The sequence below is a fragment of the Coregonus clupeaformis genome, chromosome 10, assembly GCF_020615455.1.
Source record: "Coregonus clupeaformis isolate EN_2021a chromosome 10, ASM2061545v1, whole genome shotgun sequence".
NCBI classification, from domain to species: domain Eukaryota; kingdom Metazoa; phylum Chordata; class Actinopteri; order Salmoniformes; family Salmonidae; genus Coregonus; species Coregonus clupeaformis.
The window spans coordinates 31,046,207-31,067,289 of NC_059201.1; the positions used below are offsets into that span (position 1 = coordinate 31,046,207).

Sequence of the window (21,083 nt, forward strand, 5' to 3'; positions counted from 1 at the left end):
GACGTTCCCACTTCACAATAACAGCACTTACAGTTGACCGGGGCAGTTCTAGCAAGGCAGAAATTTGACGAACTGACTTGTTGGAACGGTGGCATCCTATGACGTTGAAAGTCACTGAGCTCATCAGTATGGGCCACTCTACTGGCAATGTTTGTCTATGGAGATTGCATGGCTGTGTGCTCGATTGTATACACCTGTCAGCAACGAGTGTGGCTGAAATAGCTGAATCCACTAATTTGAAGTGGTGTCCACATACCTTTGGTCGTGCATATATGTTGATTTGGGCCAATGCGGTTTATGCATTATGATGCATTTACATGACACTTGAACATAGCAGCCATGTTAGCTCCCTATTAACATTACATGGGGAATATTGAATCAATGCTTTTTAACTGAATGTGTAGAAATAGAACAACATTCAAAATTCTAAAAGTTGGCCTATTATATATATATATATATATATATATATATATATATATATATATATATATATATATATATATATATAGCTCTGGTACATGTAGCCTCTACCATGCACCTCTGTGAAGCGAGAACAGAAGGTCCTTTTAATAATTGCACATGCGTAGTTGCGTGCCAGTCGCCGGTAGTGTGACTCGAGTGCATCAGGAAGAAAAATTCAACTGCGTGCACTGGAATCAGATGCGGAGGCACCACACGAAAATATTTTATCGCTCACTGTGCACATCACCATCGGAAAGAGTATCCAGAAATCAAGGTAACATTTGATGCAACATTTAGTCTTAGTATTTGCAACATAATAGCAAAAGGATTTATGCATCAATAACACAAAATATTGTGAATGCTGCTTGTGCTTCCTGAGTTCTAAACAAATAACTTTAAATGACTTGTAATGTAGATTTATTTTGCCTTATGGATATCTTATACAGTTTATACTGTTTGGCGTAAGGTTGACTCGTAATTGTTTTTCTGACGGGTTCGGCAGCTGCAGGGAAGTTCAAAATGCTTTATTTCCATGCAGTATTTAGTACGGTAAGAAAAGTGTGGCCTACAGAGGCCCCGCGATCACCTTATGAATGACAGCCTGAATGGCCTGTAAGATTTCTAAAGCCCGCCCCAATCAGACCCCTTAACCAATTAGCTTTGTTCAAATCACTGACGAACTACAGTGTAATATATTGAACACTCCCACTCCTTACAGAATATCGGACAATAAGGTTTCAGAAAGTAGTCAACAAACGCGAGTTTTGCCGTCGTGAATTGTATAAAATCCTACGCATTTTATTTGAGCCTCACTTTTGAGTGGATGCTGCGTGATTGCTTAAACGCAGAACGAGCAGACAGCGCTCCCAAAATTATGGGGATAAAAAACATGGCATAGCAGGGCAGGATTAGGCTATGTTTCGATATTTTTTCTGCTTCTATTCTTAGGCTACATAGTACATTTAAAGCCATGGACTATTAGTAGGCCTTTAGTTGAGGCTGCAAGGTCCAAATTGAAGGTTATTTTCACCCTTTATCAGGTGTAGTATAAACAACAGATGTGTATTGCGCGCCATTTGCTTCATTTGATTGTGGTCGCTTCCGTGCGTTTTGAGCGACACAACGTCAGTCCAACAAATAATAATACCCTATTCATTCACAAGTGCTTTGTCGGAATAGGTGTGTTTATTGAACCTACATAGCCCTACGGTAGGTTCGTGTTATTCAACTGGCCTATCTACATAACTAGCTTCATCTAATTTCAGAGACCATTGCTATTGTCTCCCATTGTTTCAATACGTGGAATGTTCGCCTGACCAGAACACGTGGTTTGCCAAGTAGTGTGAAGATATCCGGCTACTAGCTAGGTTGCATTGAAATGGAATATGCTCAAAGTCTCTCCCCAAAGGTGAGTTTGGCCTCCCCAAAGTAGGATAATGTATTGCATAGAAATGTTTAGAATGTTGTGTTTCCTGGTGTTTTGAAAATGATTGTGTTTGACTGGGATAGAGAGGATACAAAGTATCCAGGGCGCGAGACAACAATGTAACGCTATGCAATGGACCAGACAATGGACCGGTTTGAGTAGCAGTGCATATCTTTTATTTGAGCAAATTTCATCATCAACATGAACATTTTAGTAAAATTGCCAAAATTATAATGAATCATCACACTTTGTGATCACCCCGGGTGGACAAAAAAATAGGGATAAAGAATAGACTGTGGGAATTTCATAGAGTGCTGCCCACGTCTTCGAAAGTGTTCTGGCACTTGACCTCGTTTATTAGGCTACTGCCTGCAGAATATGCTCAATACGTGAATTAGACAGCATTCATGTAAAAATACAGAATAGACTGTCGGAATTTCACAGCGTGCTGCCCACATCTTCGAAAGCTTTCTGGCACTTGACCTCATTTATTAGGCTACTGCCTGAAGAAAGATGCTCAATACGTGGATTAGACAGTATTCATGTAAAAATCGATGGAGTCTTTCATAAGGGTTGCATGCAAAAGCTTCAAAGAGGAAGGTTTGCGTGCTGGTATGCCCTGGATGACCGGTTTCTATTCATCTCCTCAATTTAAGTAGCATCCTTTGTGAAGCAAGCAGGTGGCCATAGGTTGAGATCTGAGGTAGACATTAGGCATATAGGGGTTTCTTTGCCAAGTGTTCAGATACATTTGATATCATAAAGGGTTCATAAACCCTTAAAGTCCTTTGGAAATCATTCAAAACGAATATCAAGCTATATGAAGGGTGTCAATGGTTATGCCATCTTTGGAAGAGCACCAGATGTAAGGGAATTTTACGTCACCTTTTATGTAGCTTGCTTATAAAGCGTCTATGTAGTGCTTTTGATAATGACTACTTTGTGGATGCTCTATAATGCCTTAAAGTTAAGTTTCTACAATGTTCACACGTGTCTTTGGATGAAACAAACTAAGATATAGCTTAGAACTATAGTTTTTCAACACACCTTTTAGACTTGGGGCTAAATTCCACTGCCAACATTGTTCCACCAGTGTTTCCGCTGTATTCATTTAGCAGTGGCACACCAAATTATTTAATACATTTTCGGGATGGAAAAACGCTTTCAGTGTAAACTTAAATGACTAAACCCAGACAAAGAATGTAGAAAATAAAATTGACCTATATATTTTTGAATAATATCATCTTTGAGAACTAGAAATCGCCTAAATATAATCTAGACACAGGGAGAAATTAGGAGTGTTTTTGGGATGGCTGGATTACTGATGGGCCACGCAGGGTACATGACCAGGGGCCCTGATTGGGGTCCCCATTGGTTTTGTTATAATGTTCTATACATTTTAGCCATGGCAAAAATGTATAGAATTGCAGGAAATAGGAAAACAGCCAATTTTTCTCTCTGCTGCCAATTCCGGACTGATTTAAGCCGCGCCCACAACCCCCATCCCCCATGCCTGGTGGGATCCCCTCGTGTGGTCCTGAGTGGCTCAGTGTGTAGAGCATGGTGCTTGTAACGCCAAGGGTCCTGGGTTCGATTCCCTCTGTCGGCCACCCATATATAAAATGTATGCATGCATGATTGTAAGTTGCTTTGGATAAAAGCGTCTGATAAATGGCATACAGTACCTTCGGAAAGTATTCAGACCCCTTTTTCCACATTTTGTTAGGTTACAGCCTTATTAAAAAATGTATTAAATTGTTTTTTTCCCCTCATCAATCTACACACAATACCCCATAATGACAAAGCAGAAACAGGTTTTTAGACATTTCTACATAAGTATTCAGACCCATTACTCAGTACTTTGTTGAAGCACCTTTGGCAGCGATTACAGCCTTGACTCTTCTTGGGTATGACGCTACAAGCTTGGCACACCTGAATTTGGCGAGTTTCTCCCATTCTTCTCTGCAGATCCTCTCAAGCTCTTGTCAGGTTGGATGGGGAGTGTTGCTGCACAGCTATTTTCAGGTCTCTAGAGATGTTAGATCAGGTTCAAGTCCGGGCTCTGGCTGGGCCGCTCAAGGACATTTAGAGACTTGTCCCGAAGCCACTCCTGCGTTGTCTTTGCTGTGTGCTTAGGGTCGTTGTCCTGTTGGAAGGTGAACCTTCGCCCCAGTCTGAGGTCTTGTGGTTCTCTGTAGCTCAGCTGGTAGAGCACGGCGCTTGTAACGTCAAGGTAGTGGGTTCGATCCCCGGGACCACCCATACACAAAAAAAAATGTATGCACGCGTGACTGTAAGTCGCTTTGGATAAAAGCGTCTGCTAAATGGCATATTATTATATTTATTATAGGTCCTGAGCGCTCTGGAGCAGGTTTTCATTAAGGATCTCTCTGTACTTTGCTCTGTTCATTTTGCCTCAATCCTGACTAGTCTCCCAGTCCCTGCCTCTGAAAAACATCCCCACAGCATGATGATGCCACCACCATGCTTCACCGTAGGGATGGTGCCAGGTTTCCGCCAGACATGACACTTGGCATACAGGCCAAAGAGTTCAATCTTGGTTTCATCAGACCAGAGAATCTTGTTAGTCATGGTCTGAGTCTTTAGGTGCCTTTTGGCAAACTCCAAGCGGGCCGTGATGTGCCTTTTTACTGAGGAGTGGCTTCCATCTGGCCACACTACCATGATGGCCTGATTGGTGGAGTGCTGCAGAGGTGGTTGTCCTTCTGGAAGGTTCTCCCATCTCCACAGAGGAACTCTAGAGCTCTGTCAGAGTGACCATTGGGTTCTTGGTCACCTACCTGACCAAGGCCCTTCTCCCCCGATTGCTCAGTTTGGCCAGGAGGCCAGCTCTAGGGAGAGTCTCGGTGTTCCAAACTTCTTCGATTTAAGAGTGATGGAGGCCACTGTGTTCTTGGGGACATTCAATGCTGCAGACCTTTTTGGTACCCTTCCCCAGATCTGTGCTTTGACACAATCCTGTCTCGGAGCTCTACGGACAATTCCTTCGACCTCATGGCTTGGGTTTTGCTTTGACATGCACTGTCAACTGTGGGACCTTATATAGACAGGTGTGTGCCTTTCCAAATCATGTCCAATCAAGTTGTAGAAACATCTCAAGGATGGTCAATGGAAGCAGGATGCACCTGAGCGCAATTTCGAGTCTCGTAGCAAAGGGTCTGAATACTTTTTTTTATTTTTAATACATTTGCAAATGGGGTATTGTGTGTGGATTTAATCCATTTTATAATAAGGCTGTAACATAACAAAGTGGAAAAAGTGAATACTTTCCGAAGGCACTGTATATTATTGTTTCTGTATTTATGTAATTCCCTTCTCTCTCATCCATATAGTCAAGCCTCATCCTGTTTTCTCTCCTCTCTTCCTGGCAGTCCCCTCACCAAAATGACTAAGGCCCCTAGCACCAATGTTTGCTTTCACTTTCCCCTAATGTGATTCATTATGTAACAAGTAGACTCTGATCAAAATAAATTAAGAAAAAGGACAAAATTCTCTACTGATTATGGAGTCAGTCCTTCTATCTAAGCCAGTTCGCTCTAAGCCAGTCTCTAGCAACTCTGGTTATTTTTACTATGACCTTATGTAGGAGCTGCACCATAGCATTTTAGGTACTAGAATGATGTGTTTCTGGTGTTTAACCAGGTAGAACTTTGTATGTGTGCCTGTCAGCAGGAGGTGGATGTGGACACGATGAGCAAGACACCCCCTAACAGAAGAGGAATAACGTTTGAGGTGGGAGCAACGCTAGAGGCCAGAGACGCCCTCAAAAACTGGTGAGTCACGCTTCAGTTCCTCTCTCACTCTTTCTCTTTGTCAGTACATTGTCTTTCTCTACCTGCAATCTATCTCTTTGTTGCTTTCCTCAGCTCCTTTTCAGTCTCTTTCTCTCTCTTTCTGTTATTCTCTGTTATCCTCTCTTATTACCTATACACCAATTATCTCTTGTCTTCCAGTTGAGTTCCTTTGCTCCCAACTCAATCACCCCTCTCGTATATATCCCCTGCTCCTAGGTATCCGGCCAACATAGAGAAGATTGACTATGATGACGAGAAGGTCCTGATCCACTACCGTCAGTGGAGCCACCGCTATGACGAGTGGTTTGACTGGACCAGCCCCTACCTGAGACCTGTAGAGAGGATCCAGCTGAGACGACAGGGACTGCTGGACGACTGTCCTATCCCTGTAAGAGATGTACTCTATTTAATTACTTATTCTCCCTACTATATTCCTACTGATTGCTCTACTTAGCTTTACCTGGCCTTCTGTTTGCTCCGCCTACTTCTATTGGATTTCATTTGCTCAGGCTGATACTGGATCCATGTTTGACAGTGACACTTCATTTCATCTGTCTGTCCAGGGATTTCATGTGAATGACAAGGTCCTCGCCAGTTGGTCTGATTGCCGCTTCTACCCTGCCAAGGTCTTGGCAGTGAATAAAGATGGTGAGTGGTTTGGAAGTACACTCGTATGCATATTGAAGAGATTTATGGATTCTGTTCAGCATCAACGTGATCCATCTGATCTCCATTTGCCCTCAGCATCTTACACCGTGAAGTTTTATGATGGAGTCGTCCAGACGGTGAAGGGGATCCATGTGAAGCCTTTTGTCAGAAAGGTGAGCTCTTTGTTTCCTTCTCTCATCAGGGACTATAAATAGTTGTTTTTGCCTGCTCAAAGGGCATTTATCTGTTCATATTGTGTTGGCTTGCCATGCAGAGGGTCACGTTTCTGTGGGTTGTACTTTGCCTAATTTTCCTCTCTTTTCATCCCCCTCTCTTCGTGGAAATAGAGAGGAGGAGGGAAGACTCGGTCTGCTGAGAGGAACGGAGTCAAGAAGCCCCAGAATGGCAGAGACAAGAGGCCTCAGGAATACGGCCCCAAGAACAAAAGAACCAGACGCAGTACCTCTGACCAGGAGGGGGACAGTGACACAGAGGATGGTGATGATGAAGATGATTGGCACGAGAGGGAGGGGGAGGAGAAGACCAAGAGGAAGGATAGTGAGGGGGACGTCACCAAAGAGATACCACCCATAGTTAAGCAGGAGGAGGATATAGAGCAACATGCAGGACAGAACAACCTCAGGGATCACATGACAGCCACTGTGGACCCGACTGGAGTAAAAGTGGAAGAAGACGGAGGACAGAGTGAGGAGAGGCCTACTCATAATTTAAATGAAGGTATAAAGAAAGAAGAGGAGGAAATAAAAACTGTGTACACAGTCCTGAGTTCACCTAATGAAACTAAGCCACCCATTGAGTCACCCAATCAGATGTCAACACAGACCGGGCCAGTGTCTGTCCCATTACCCTCAGCTATCCCCACCAATGACAGAGTGGAGCAGAAGGCAGCAAGCCAACCGGATAGCTCCAAACCTGCACTGCTGGTCCTCCCAGTGAAACGTAAGGCCACACAACTTTTCAGAAAATCACTATCCAAAAGGCCTCCTTATATTTCCAATGAATGGAAGCGGTCAGTACACTCATATTTAGAGGTTCTGTCCATTTTAGAGGTTTATTTTCTCACAAGTCGTCAAAATAGTATAAAAGGTTTGAAACTAGATTTATGAGAATTCTAAGTGGAATGTTTTAATTTGTGTTGAATGTCGTCAGTCAGTGACTGTCAGTTTATATGGTCTGTGTCTTTATTTCCAGCGATAAGGAAGCAGGGTTTCCACAACCCCAACAGATTTAGCAGAGAGCCATGTGAGTTCTCGCCCTGCACTCTGTTACATCATTCAGTCTATCAGTTTACATAAGTGTCTCTCTACTCCTAGCTGTTTGTCCATCCTCTCTTACACTTCTCCATTGTTTTTTCAGTGTACAGAGTGATCAAAAACCAGCCTCCCCCGGTCCTGTCCATCAACTTGGACCACAACCCATTTAAATGCAGCGCTGTAGGCTGCACCAAGTCATTCCGCAAGGCCAAGCTGCTTCACTACCACATGAAATACTACCATGGAGAGGACCAGCAGCTAGAGGACGACCTCAGCCCCACCAGGAGCGTCCATACCCGGGCCTCAGAGAAGCACCCCTCCCCTAACTCTCTGGAGAGTCCTAAGAGGAGACGCACCATCTCCGCCTCAATGCGTAAGTGTCAAGAAAGGGCCATAGCTACATGATAGATTCACCCAAAGAGGAAATCGGTTTTAGTCATAGTATTGTGTTTTTCTACGCCTGGCAGACTCCACTGTGCACAGTCCTACTAGAACTCCCCCGTCTCCACGTAGTGAGGCCAAGACAATGAACAGACGCACATCAGCTCCATCTGCTGTCAACACCCAGCGCCAGCAGCAGAGGGCTCTACTGAGGGAGAAGAGCAAAGAGAACCAGCTGGACAGGAATGGACAGAGACCGGTGGAGACAGAGACTACTGAGAGCAGTGGTATGGACATATGTCTGTGTAAGATGTGGAAAGACATGAAGAGAAGGCTTAAATGAAAAATCCACTCAACTATATTTTGGTATTTTTTTCTCCATTTCTCCACACTGTTAATAGGCAGCCCCCTGCACCTCTCTGATTGAGGGGTTGGGTTAAATGCGGAAGACACATTTCAGTTGAATGCATTGTTGTACAACTGACAAGTATCCCCCTTTCCCTTCCCTAATACATGTCAGCAGTCAAGTGTTCAAGGTATTGACTTTTAAGAAGCAAAGTGTCACTTGCCACATCATGATGATGAGAAAGCATTAAATGACGCAAAACACATCATTATGATGTGGCAGGTGACAGTTTGCTTCTTGAAAACATTTTGGGACTCTTATCAACAGTGGACTAATGAAAAAAAATACCCAAAGATAGTTTTTGAGTGGATTTTTCCTTTAAATAGGCCTTTGGCTTTGAGCAAATGTGTAGCTATCTTTGCTGATTTCTGATCAAAGATTCACTTTCTCTTAACATGACACAACAGGATTATTGAGAAATTGTGCATGCTCCAGTGTTTGTGGTGGCGAAACACGCCTTCAGACTCTAGAGCACTCTCCTAACTCTTGGTTCCCCCTGTGTCATTTCAGCATTGGTGAAAGAACGAGATCGGCTGAAAGATAAGAAACAGAGGGACTTCCTTCGCATTAATCTGAAGAAGAAGAAAAAGAAGAAAAAGAAGGCCAAGTTTGGTAAGGAGACCCTAGTAATCCTACTGTTCTGCATGGGGCTCCTGTCATATAGCTTTAGCTAGGCTGCATGTGCAACGCTTCATTCAGGCCATGGGAAGGCCCCTGAGATATTTCATTCACGCCGCTTGGTAGGTGTGGTGTGTTCTTTTTACCCTTATTTTACCAGGTAAGTTGACTGAGAACACATTCTCATTTACAGCAACGACCTGGGGAATAGTTACAGGGGAATGAATGAGCCAATTGGAAGTTAGGGATGGTTAGGTGACCGCCAGATTGGGACTTTAGCGAGGACACTGGGGATAACACCCCTACTCTTACGATAAGTGCTATGAGATCTTAAGTGACCACGAGAGTCAAGACACCCGTTTAACGTCCCATCCGAAAGACTGCACCCTATCACTGCCTTGGGGGGTTGGGGATATGTTTTTTAGACCAGAGGAAATAGTGCCTCCTACTGGCCCTCCAACACCACTTCCAGCAGCATCTGGTCTCCCATCCAGGGACTGACCAGGACCAACCCTGCTTTGCTTCAGAGGCAAGCCAGCAGTGGGATGCAGTGTGGTAGGGGTGGGGCTGTGTGTGGGAGTAGCACTACAACTGCTGTGTCCTCACTACTGACCTACGTCACTTCATCAGTCAAATAGCCGCTGCTAATTTTTGTTTGCATCACTGGCTGATGATTTACACATCTTTTGGCTCATGTTTGGTTCATATAAAACACAGGCCTTTATTATGGTTTTATTAACCATCTCACTAATCTGTGTGAACTCTACTGCTAGGCACAAGCTACTGTGACTGCACTTTTGTAACCAAGTTTGAACCACTATTGGTCTATTGACCTAGTTCAAATTCACTCTGTGTGGATCTGTGGATGACACTTGTTATAACCCACAGTATTAAGAGGATGGTTTATTCACTGTGTACATTCACACACAATTAGACTTTATTTAGACTGTTTTGGCCAGTTCAGCTCTCAGAAACACTCAAGTAGAGGTGTTTTGTGGACACAAGTTTACCGTTTTGTTGTCTTTGTTTAAGGACATATTCTCACACCCATAATAGTATCTTCAGCTGTGAACATCAATCGTTTTTTTGTTTCATATATTGTCTGTTTGACCCCCCCCCCCAAAAAAAAAATAGTAGCTCTTGTTTGTCCTCATCAGCATTTCCAAGGTTGACATATTTTGTTCTGCGTCTGCTTCCCCCTCCCTCCCCTTTATTAACAGAGTACACAGGTAGTGAGGAGAATATTGACATCTCAATATTTGCTCTTCAGTCCAAATTGAATTTGCCACTCAAATTCCCCCTCTCACACAATCACAAGCCTGAGTCCTACCACTGCAGGCCCGGATACAACCAGTCAGAGCAGATGCACGTGGATGGTGGGTATTATTGTGTGTCTGTGTATGTCTATGAGTGTGTGTGTCACTCTCTCCCCTTTGCCATTATTCTTTGCCTGGTTTCAGTCCATAAGTAAATTGTTCTTTGCGTCTACCTGTGTATATTTTCCATTCTGTATCAAACCGATCTTGCTAATCATGTTCCACACTTTCTGGCTGGACAAGCAAACAAACTAGACCTGTTGTCACAGTTGAGGACCGATTCTATGGTTTATTGATTGAATCCGGGGCCTTTTCTTTGCTGCTATGGCTTGCTTTATTCTAATCAGTTTGTTATATGTACGACTCACGGAGCTATGCATAAGGGATATACTGTATGTTACAATGCTGTAGATGAAATGATCTATAGTTTCCTCCTATATTTCTACCATGGAGAACTCTTTCTCGCTCTCTCTGCTGGTGTTGCAATAATCTCTAGATCAAACACATCAGTTACATCCAGATGATATATCCTGGGGACTTACGTTGAGAAATATACTGTTTGGTATGAAACCAGCTCATGGAGGAAATATAGATGTGTATGTAGTTTTACAATGCTGCTAAAAGAGACTAGGGTCACCATGACCAGGATTGTCTTTATTAGTTAACCCCTTCCATCCCTTGATTTCCCCTCCAGATGAGGATAGCATCAGTGATTGGTCCACTGACAGTTGTGAGTGGAGTGATGATGAGCTGGGGGCGGAGCTGGACAATACTACACCACCCCTAAATCTGGGCTCTGTTGCCTTGGAGACAGGCAGTCAGGAGGTTGTGCGTTGCGTCTGTGAGGCGGAAGAGGAAAACGACTTCATGATACAGGTGAGCTGTCTTGGGGGTTTACCTGACTAGCCCTAACCTGCCTCCAATACACATACTTGAGACTGAAATAAATGTTGATGGCAATCCACTAGTCTCTCAATCATTTTAATCAATCAAATTTGTCAAACTGCACCTAACTAAAGGCCTAGCCCAACTCTGCTTTAAAAGCAAGCTCAGGCCAACAGTTAGCAGCAGGGGGAAAACTCAGTTTGATAGTGTTGCCTTGTCTCTCATCTCCTCAGTGTGAGGAGTGTCTGTGCTGGCAGCATGGCACCTGCATGGGCCTCCTGGAGGACAACGTCCCAGAAAAATATGCCTGCTACATCTGCAGAGACCCACCAGGTGAGAGCCAGCAACACACAACTGGGCTTGCTAGAAACTCCATCTCCGGTTTCTCCTTGGGGTTACTTGGGAGGGGGGGGGGTTAACACAAAACAAGACAAGCCAGTACATTTAACTGTGGTTTTTGTGGATGTGTCTTATTGTAATAGGAATTTCCAGGTGAACAAAAAGGAGAGCAGTCCTTGGTAAAGTCAATCAAAAATCAATCCGGTTTATTACAAATTACAACAGGGAGACACCTCCAGCCCAGAAGCAGAGACAATGTCTAACTGGCCTCCTGGAGACAGGACCTTTTTACTCTAATCAGACGGCACCAAATGTTCTCTAAACACCAGCCCGAGAGGCTTGTAGGAAGTCGAAACAAAAGGCAATGACTTTGCCAGCTGCTACAGAATCACAGTGTTTATAATGTCATCAATCAAATAATAATCAGTGTCCTCGGTCCTTGTATCTTCAGTAGCTCTGGCTTCAATCACTATCAACAGATATGAGAACAATCCATAACATTCAGTATCAAGTCTAGTGACCATCATCCCAGACACAAATGAGTGTCACAAATAGAATGCTAGAAATCGTGTATTACAAGAAAGGGAAAATATATAAATATGCAAACATTGTTAATCACTCTAAACTGAATATTAACTTTTCACTGTACATTTTCCCCATCACACTTATGATATCACGTGACCTCTGTTCCAGGTCAGAGGCAAAGCCTGCGGTACCGGTATGACCGTGATTGGCTGAGCAGCGGTCACATGTACGGTCTATCCTTCCTGGATGAGAACTACTCCCACCAGAATGCGAAGAAGATTGCAGCAACACACCAGCTACTAGGAGACGTACAGCGTGTGGTGGAGGTGCTCAATGGCCTCCAGCTCAAGATGAGCGTCCTACAGTAAGTAGTGTTGAATAGAATGGAAAAACTATACACTAATATGAATCAATATCTAATATCCTTATGAAATGTATACGGTCTGGATGGAGTCTGATTGTCCCTGTGTGCCCCTGTAGGACCCAGACCCACCCGGACCTGCAGCTGTGGTGCCAGCCCTGGAAGCGGGCAGAGAGGCCCTGGAGGAGAGGTGGCTCGGGGACGGGCACAGATGCAGCACCCTCTCCCGCGCCAACAGACGAGGGCTCCGAGAGGGACCACAAGAGTCTCGCCCGTGGGGGCGCAGAAGCTCTGATGTCAGCCGCCATGGAGAAGCTTAGCCGAGCCTCCTCTTCCTCCTCGTCGTCTTCCTCCTCACCCTACCAGTCGTTCCAGGACTCGTACATCTTGAGTGAGCACTGCTACCAGAAGCCGCGGGCATACTACCCTGCAGTGGAGCAGAGGCTGGTGGTGGAGACCACACGGAGGGGCTCTGAGCTGGAGGACAGCCTGAGGAGCACAGAGGACCTGCTGGAGAGAGAGCAGCGCTATGGAGGCATGCTGGAGACAGCCAGGCCCAAAGCCCACACACACCTGAACACTCGCACCAAGGTCCGTTCTGTTTCAGACTTCAGACATTCGTCTTCAACACCTCTATCTCTACCTGTCTTGTCTATATATGTTGTACCATCTATCTATCTATACATCCCACATACACTATAGAGTGGTTGATACTCTAAAAAGTTAACTTTATGACTGAATCCTCTTTCCCATGTCTCCAGGGTTCAGATGTTGGTCGGTGGGGCCAGGCTGAGGTGAAGCGGGAGGAGGGTGTTGGCTGCGGTGGGGGAGGGGACGTAGATGGCAGTGGCCAGCAGCACCAGTGGCAGATCAACCTGCTGGATCACATAGATGCTGTACAGGACGAGGTCACTCACAGGATGGATTTCATCGAGAGGGAGCTGGATGGTGAGACAACATAGCCCCTCTGTTTTCTGTTTATTAGCAAGGAAGCATTTTGTAATGCCACAGATTGTATATGTACAGTGAATAAGAAAGAATTTCAAGCAAAACAAGTCAACTGAAGACAGTAGCTTCTTTCTTATCCATCACAAAATTGTAGCCACAATAAATGAACCTATTTCTTATTGCCACATAGGTGAAGTGTGTTGTTTTACAGGGTCAGCCATAGTAGTATGGCGCCCCTGGAACAAATTTGGGTTAGGTGCCTTGCTCAAGGGCACATCGACAGATTTTTCACCTTCACGGCTCGGGTATTCAAACCAGCAACCTTTCGATTACTGGCCAAATGTTCTAACCGCTAGGCTACCTGCCGCCCTAATAATGACCTCTCAGCTATGTATTGTGGATTTAACATGAGTAATTGACAGTGTTCCATCTTTCCTCCTCAGTGTTGGAGAGCTGGCTGGACTACACAGGAGAGCTGGAGCCCCCAGAGCCTCTGGCCCGCCTGCCTCAGCTCAAACACCGCATGAAGCTGCTGCTTACAGAGCTGGCCAAGGTGCAGCAGATCGCCCTGTGCTGCTCCACATAAGGGCGCCAGTGAGCAGTGTGACATCCATGTTCACCGCTGTTCACAGCACTCCGAGAGACAATGAGGGGATTCGATTAATGCCCCGTGTGAACCGGGTCAGCATTGATTGCATTCGTTTTGGAACTGGGCTGCCTCCCGGACGTGAGCCAGGTGCTCCATTTTGGCATACCGCGAAGTCGGCTCAAAACAAAAGTGATGTAATGAGTAGGGTTCTGTGTTTTTACATGTAAAGGTGATTGCTTTTGAGAAGAAGGCTTTATCTGCCTTCCCAATGAAAATGAGTTTGAAAATTCAAACATTTTATGGAAAATATATATGTATGTTTCTGAACGATGCACCACTGGGCACACACTGGTTGAATCAACATTGTTTCCATGTCATTTCAATTAAATTATGTTGAACCAAAGTGGAATAGATGTTGATTTGGCGTCTGTGCCCAGTGGGATGCTGCCTTGTTGACAACATGACCGAGTGGCGCAGATTACGGTTCAATTTGAGAAGGGTGCTCCTCCCTCACCGCTTTTACCCGTCACAGGCCATAGCCCGGTGCACTTAATTGAACTCCCTCATTGCAGTCGAGAGCAGCACTCACTGGTCTATCTATGGCATTGGGGTGTTGGACTGAGGAGAAATTACCAGATAATTTAATGCAAATGCACTTATTTTCATTATACTGTAGGCTGGTGGGAGCATCTCACGTCATGGGGTTGAATGCTTCAGGATGTAGGTTGGTGTTCCTCTTTAAGGCCTCTAGTCTGTACAGGGAAAAGCCCACAGAATGGAAGTGTACTGTATCATAGTCAAACAACATACAGTTGGTAATGGATGGAGTCAATACAAGAGAGAAACAACAGGGACAGTTCATGGTTGTATGGGTTTGTTGGTGCAAACCTGCATCATATTAATGCCTTGGTCTGAGGTTCAGTTTGGCGCTTGCTGTCAACTACTCTACAAATTGCTGAGCTATAGTGTGTATTCAAAGACCTCACCTGAACTTCTGATAGGCATACTTTTAATCTTCATAATGACAACTTTCAGTAACTGACAACACTTTCCTTGGAGCTATATTCTGCAAAAATTTTTCCTTTCTGTAAAGTACTTAGTATTTGATTGTCTCCCATTGCATAATTGTTAAGCTTATGTTTGTTGAACATGTGGACTGTTTTACAGAGCAGAGCCGTAATATTAGGGCCGGGACGATACCAGTATCTCGATACTCATTTAGTGCCATGGCAAGGAAACAAAACACTAAGTGGATTGAACTTCTTTAGGAAAACAGCCCTAATGTTAGAAACAAACATCATTATGTCATTATCCAGAGTCACATTTATTTATATTTCAAGCTATAGCACACAATATTTTACATGCAGCAGGCTTTTAAAGGATCAACGAGTGAAGTCTGCTTCGTTTTTTTCATTTTTGCCATGGAAAATGTTTTGCGATACTGGTATCGTCACAGCCCTACTTAATAAGGTTTTAAATAGGGAGTGAAAATACAAACTATATTCTTATATAATGGCACTGTAGATAGATAAGTACTGTCTTTCTGATTTTACGCAGTGAATTATATTGCTACAGCTTATACAGGCTTATACAGTTAGTGTCTGTATTATAGACACTGGAGGGACAGTATCATACAGTTTGACGAGTGAAGTTTCTGGATTTTTGTTTCAATATTGTTTTAAATGGGTTTGGTTTCTTTCCATTCTCATTGTTTTCTTGTGGATATCCTCTATCCTATTCACTCTCGTCTCGATGTCTTTGGACGAATTCCTGGCCGACTACATTGCAGACGTATGCCAGATCATAGAAAGCCTGTATAGGTATTTCACATTTTAGTTAGCCACATCAAATGATCTAGCAATCTGGTGCCCGACTGCACGGTTGATGACATGGCACACAACCATTGGTTGATGCAATGCAACACCTGCCCATGTAGCCGGGTAGGAACTCGACCTTCAACTTTGCTTCACTGTAGCATTTGACCTTTGGCTTGCTACAAATATTTGTAGAGATGTCTGCTATGACCTCAGCATTATGGGCTCTGTTCTCAGTGAAAAAGACTTGTGACGGACCTATACATTTTAATGTTCTTGTATTTCACTTGTACTGTTTATTTGCAATATTTTGTATTTTTAGTGTAAATACATTTGAATATGTTCTTTTCTTGGGATGAATTTGTATTGATAGTTATTTTTAAACAGTCCTACAAAAATAACCATACCTTACTAGTGTCAGCCAGGTTAAGAACCAAACGAGATGTTGAAAGAAATGCAACAGATGCTGATATATAAATAAACTACTATCTCTCCCATTGATATGAATACTGTCGATCTGTCTGAGGAGTACAAAACATGGTTTTGAACAAATGAATTGTGCTCTCTTGACCACACACATTTCAGCACAAATCCCCCCCACATTTTTTTTTTTAAATCTTACATACAGGTAGCCTAGTATAAAGTCTCTTGTTTTCTATCCCTTTCTCAATGCATGTTGGTTGTCTCCCTCATTTCATGAGAATTTGAAGGAAACCGTTCTGCTGATCTCTACATTTATACAGCTGGTCTGGAAATACAAATTGAAAACATGTCGGAAATTTAGATCAAAAAGTTTTATGTAACATGTTGCAGCAGCAGCACAGCCTGTTTGTATGCTTATACAATCAGTTGAGGATTGAAAATAGAAACTCCATGTGAATTCTAAGCGCATAATCTCCGAGAAATGGGTCAACAACACGGTGATGGGAATGATGGGCCCCCATCTAAGAAAAAAAAAAAAGTGAACTGTACACGTTATTTAGACATCATCTTCTCAGTTAACCTCTTGGGGGCGTTCGAATTAATTTGTACTGCCTCCTCTCGTATTGGCTGCTTCGTTCGCTTCTCGTGTCCTCCCTAATGTCTAGGACGCAATGTGTAGTTCCGCCTTGAAAGAGTGACATCGAAATAGTAATACTAGTTGGAATAGGAAAGGAATTAGGCAAAGAGAAGGTGCAGTTTAAACACTGGTATTTAACCCTAAAATATATCCCGGAGGATTTGACGCGGATCGAACGGATACGTCTTCAACCCAAGCGGTAAGTGTTGATCGAGACAGCATTTTCTAATAGGCTGCTGTGCCAAATGCAGATGTGGCCATTGGTGTCGATAATCCACCAGCTCGCGGTGTAATCTTGATATGATATTCTATATCCATTTTCCAACCAGTTCTAATGTAGGCCTAGGTAATTTCTATGAGTAGCCTAAATTAAACATCACAGTTGTATCATTCCGCGATTCTGCGGACTTTACATTGAAACAATTAAATGAAACAATGAAAACGGGTGTTTTGATACTAAAGTGTCATGGTGCATGCAGGACATGAAATGCATTGCAACTTTGTAACTGAACTACTATTCACTTTAATGTTTCCTCTAACACGATTCGCTGCTGCGACAGTAGCCCATTTGTAGGATACAATTTCCTGTTGAATGAGTAACTTATTTTTCATGAGTCACAGGTGTATTACTTCATACTGTATGTCAATAGCCCATGTCTATAATGTCTCAACATCGAACGATTAGGAAGGTTACTGTATGTTGCTGAATATTTCTGTCACTGTGTCACCATCCTCGAGATAGAGATCTACAACAGGGTGCCTGTTCGACCCTCATGTCTGGAACCTTTCATTATAACATCAACGTTACAAATCATGCATAGCGTACTGAATAATATGGTTGCTTGCTTCGTACTCAATAAATGAATGTATGTTAGTGCTGAATTAAACAGACATGACTTGGCAAGTCCATGCTGTAGTTGGCAACCAATGGCGTGGAGATATTACATATCATTCTTCTTGCACTACATGACAATGTCAGCAGTCACCTGGTGAAGGTCACTCAGGTGTAGCTGTGTAGGTCATTGGATTCAGGTGTGACCTCAGCGCAGGTGTTTGAATTCAGTTTTTGGAAGGGAGTCCTCCCTTCTTGAATGACCTCAACAATGCCATATAATCACCAAAGCGGGGGTAGAGTTTACACAACAAACAGTGACATAGTTTCCAGTTGTTGTCATTCACAACAGTGCTCCCATTCAAAGACCACTACAGGCTTTTTGTGAGTTTATTATGGTTTTACGAGGATTTAGTATGTGACTGAAAGATTGGCCAAAATTATACTTTGGACAGTGTTGTTATCATAATAGCCTAAGCCTTCTATTCTATTGGGAGAGAGCTGCAGTCCACCATGGTTAATTATCACTTTAAAAAGTAATGCTTAACTGGTGGGAGTGTCTAAAAGTTGTGGATTAGCCATTGTCCATGCTGAGAAGTTGTTTAGAAGGAGGCCAGTGGTGGGCATTTCTCCTCTGTGGAGTGAGCCCTACACCTGGTGGGATCCTACTTATACTATACCTGAGACCGTGTTGTACAGGCACAGGTAAACACCACACACACACACACACACATACACACACACAAATGAGATTCCTGACTGTACCCCATTCCCATAAGTGAGGAGTCTGGTGATGGAGAGATGTGAGACTTTTAACAGAGTTAGAAAGATGAATGTCAGGGAATAGTGGCCACAGGGGCAATGAGAGATTTAATGAAGCTGTGCTGCCAGTCAGCCAGTCTGTTAGGTTTACTCTATTACCTCAGCTTCCCTGTCTGTCTGTCATGGCTGGAGGGCAAAACAAAGCCCTGTAAACCATGGCAATGAGAGGAGTCATGCGTCTTCAACGTCTTGACACCTCCAGGAACACCTCCATGTCTTACTCTCAGGCTGTTGAAAGTTCTCATAGTGAGTTTTCTAGTAGTGAAGTCTCCTAGCCTAGAGTATCAGACAACTTCACTGTTTGTAGTTATTTTCTAACTCACTGGTCAGTATAGTTATGTGCTACTGTATCTCTATACCCTTATCCAAATTTGTTGTGTTTGTATGACACAGGCACAGATTCACCTATTTGCCCTCAAGCGAAGCAGTGATGTATCTTCAGTTTCTGTAGTTGAACTGTGTGGATATAATTCACGCTTTGGAAGTCCCAGCAGTCCTTAGCAGTACCTGCTTTGCACAGCAGGTTATCTGCTAAGTGGACCTATCAGAGGAAAGAGCTGATGCACAGGTTCCTGTCCTGTGGCAGTGCCTATATGTCTCCTTTTCACAACCTGGGTCTATACTTATATGGTCAGTCTTATTACATTGTAATAACACTAATAGACTAGTTAGGCCTACACTGTACTATGTACTATCGCCTAACACACAATACCGAGGTGATTGGTGTGTCTAGTCAAATGAAATAAAATAAAATTGTGTTTAAAATCAAATCAAATTTTATTGGCCACATGCGCCGAATACAACAGGTGTAGACATTACAGTGAAATGCTTACTTACAGCCCTTAACCAACAATGCATTTATTTTTTAATTTAAAAAAGTAAAATAAAACAACAACAAAAAAGTGTTGAGAAAAAAAGAGCAGAAGTAAAATAAAATAACAGTAGGGAGGCTATATATACAGGGGGGTACCGGTGCAGAATACAACAGGTATAGATAGACCTTACAGTGGAATGCTTACTTACAAACCCTTAACCAACAATGCAGTTTTAAGAAAAATAAGTGTTAAGAATGTATTTACTAAAATAAACTGATGTCAAAAAAATTAAATAATAATAATAATAATTAAAGAGCAACAATAAAAGAACAGTAGCGAGGCTATATACAGGGGGTACCGGTACAGAGTCAATGTGCGGGGGCACACGTTAGTCGAGGTAATTGAGGTAATATGTACATGTAGGTAGATGTAAAGTGACTATGCATAGATAATAAACAGAGAGTAGCAGCAGCGTAAAAGAGGGGGTGGGGGACAATGCAAATAGTCTGGGTAGCCATTAGCTGTTCAGGAGTCTTATGGCTTGGGGGTAGAAGCTGTTAAGAAGCATTTTGGACCTAAACTTGGCGCTCTGGTACCACTTGCCGTGTGGTAGCAGAGAGAACAGTCTATGACTAGGGTGGCTGGAGTTTTTGGCAATTTTTAGGGCCTTCCTCTGACACCGCCTGGTATAGAGGTCCTGGATGGCAGGAAGCTTGGCCCCAGTGATGTACTGGGCCGTACACACTACCCTCTGTAGTGCCTTGCGGTCGGAGGCCGAGCAGTTGCCGTACCAGGCGGTGATGTAACCAGTCAGGATGCTCTCGATGGTGCAGCTGTAGAAACTTTTGAGGATCTGAGGACCCATGCCTGTGCTGGACATAGTAAACCTCTCTAAGCCCCTGTACAGTCTCATCATGGTCATATGAAGCTCCTGTGGTATCCTTTCCTCACATTTGTCAGTAATGCCAATCTCTTGGATCAGACCTCTGGAGCTGTCTCTCTCTGTTCTTTATCAGCGTCAGCAGCAGCAGGTGGTGAGGGAGGGAGGTAGAAGAGAGAGAGAGAGAGAGAGAGAGAGAGAGAGAGAGAGAGAGAGAGAGAGAGAGAGAGAGAGAGAGAGAGAGAGAGAGAGAGAGCACAGGTGGCTGGCTTGTTGATCCAGGAAGATGGACTGATTCCAAGCTGGACCTCTGGATGCCCTGCGCTGTCCTTCACTGCCGCCTGGGATTCATATTCACACTCACATGCACACCTCTGCTGCAGTAAAAGGAGACACCTGGCTCTGGAGACAGAAATGTAGTCTAGTAACATGACCACAGAGAATTTCTCAGTCGACATCCGGGTATCTCTACACAGTTAGATATTCTCAACAAGGTTTAAGGTGCTGTGAGAGTGTCCAGTGACTGAACTTAAAAACGGATCATTTCAAGTTTTAATGTCACATGCACAAGTACAGTGAAATGCCTTTCTTGCAAACTCAAAGACCTATGGACTGGACAGTAATTGATGGATGTTTACTACTCATTCTTTGTCCTCTGTTAATGGAAAGACTGCAGTTCTGCTGTGTTTACCTTTGGTTATAGATTTCTCATGTTTCTTGAGTTCTGTAGCTAAAGCACTTCTTGTGAGGGCTTTGCTGGTCTGTGCTCCATTCCACAAAGCATTTCATAGACAGATCAATGCTTGTGGTCAGGCTCCTCCCATACATAAGTAAGCACCACAGGAGGTTGGTGGCACCTTAATTGGG

General features: G+C 43.6%; 2 protein-coding genes across 11 annotated transcripts in view; both read left to right on the top strand.

Annotated features, from left to right (window-relative positions):
* The first annotated feature begins 591 nt into the window (after window positions 1-591).
* On the top strand, window positions 592-14,319 carry LOC121574996 (PHD finger protein 20). Of its 9 annotated transcripts, XM_041887738.1 has the most exons (18): window positions 592-736; window positions 1,728-1,870; window positions 5,579-5,682; window positions 5,920-6,100; window positions 6,267-6,351; window positions 6,448-6,524; window positions 6,699-7,311; window positions 7,564-7,614; window positions 7,729-7,998; window positions 8,093-8,311; window positions 8,923-9,024; window positions 10,251-10,406; window positions 11,041-11,222; window positions 11,465-11,564; window positions 12,264-12,459; window positions 12,576-13,047; window positions 13,218-13,404; window positions 13,848-14,319. In XM_041887738.1, exons 2-18 carry the CDS (start codon window positions 1,841-1,843, stop codon window positions 13,988-13,990), a joined length of 3,168 nt encoding a protein of 1,055 aa, XP_041743672.1. In that variant the 5' UTR covers window positions 592-736; window positions 1,728-1,840; the 3' UTR covers window positions 13,991-14,319. The 9 variants fall into 9 exon arrangements, with proteins under 9 accessions (XP_041743672.1, XP_041743677.1, XP_041743678.1 ...); XM_041887743.1 differs by lacking the exon at window positions 1,728-1,870; XM_041887744.1 differs by lacking the exon at window positions 1,728-1,870 and having other exon boundaries at window positions 5,582-5,682.
* Window positions 14,320-16,846: 2,527 nt separating this feature from the next.
* LOC121574998 (protein NDRG3-like) overlaps window positions 16,847-21,083 on the top strand; it is a 55,879-nt gene continuing 51,642 nt past the window's right edge. For both annotated transcript variants that reach the window (XM_041887748.2, XM_041887749.2), the window contains exon 1: window positions 16,847-17,066. The gene's annotated coding sequence lies outside the window, so the exon portion shown is untranslated. The remainder of the gene's footprint in view (window positions 17,067-21,083) is intronic.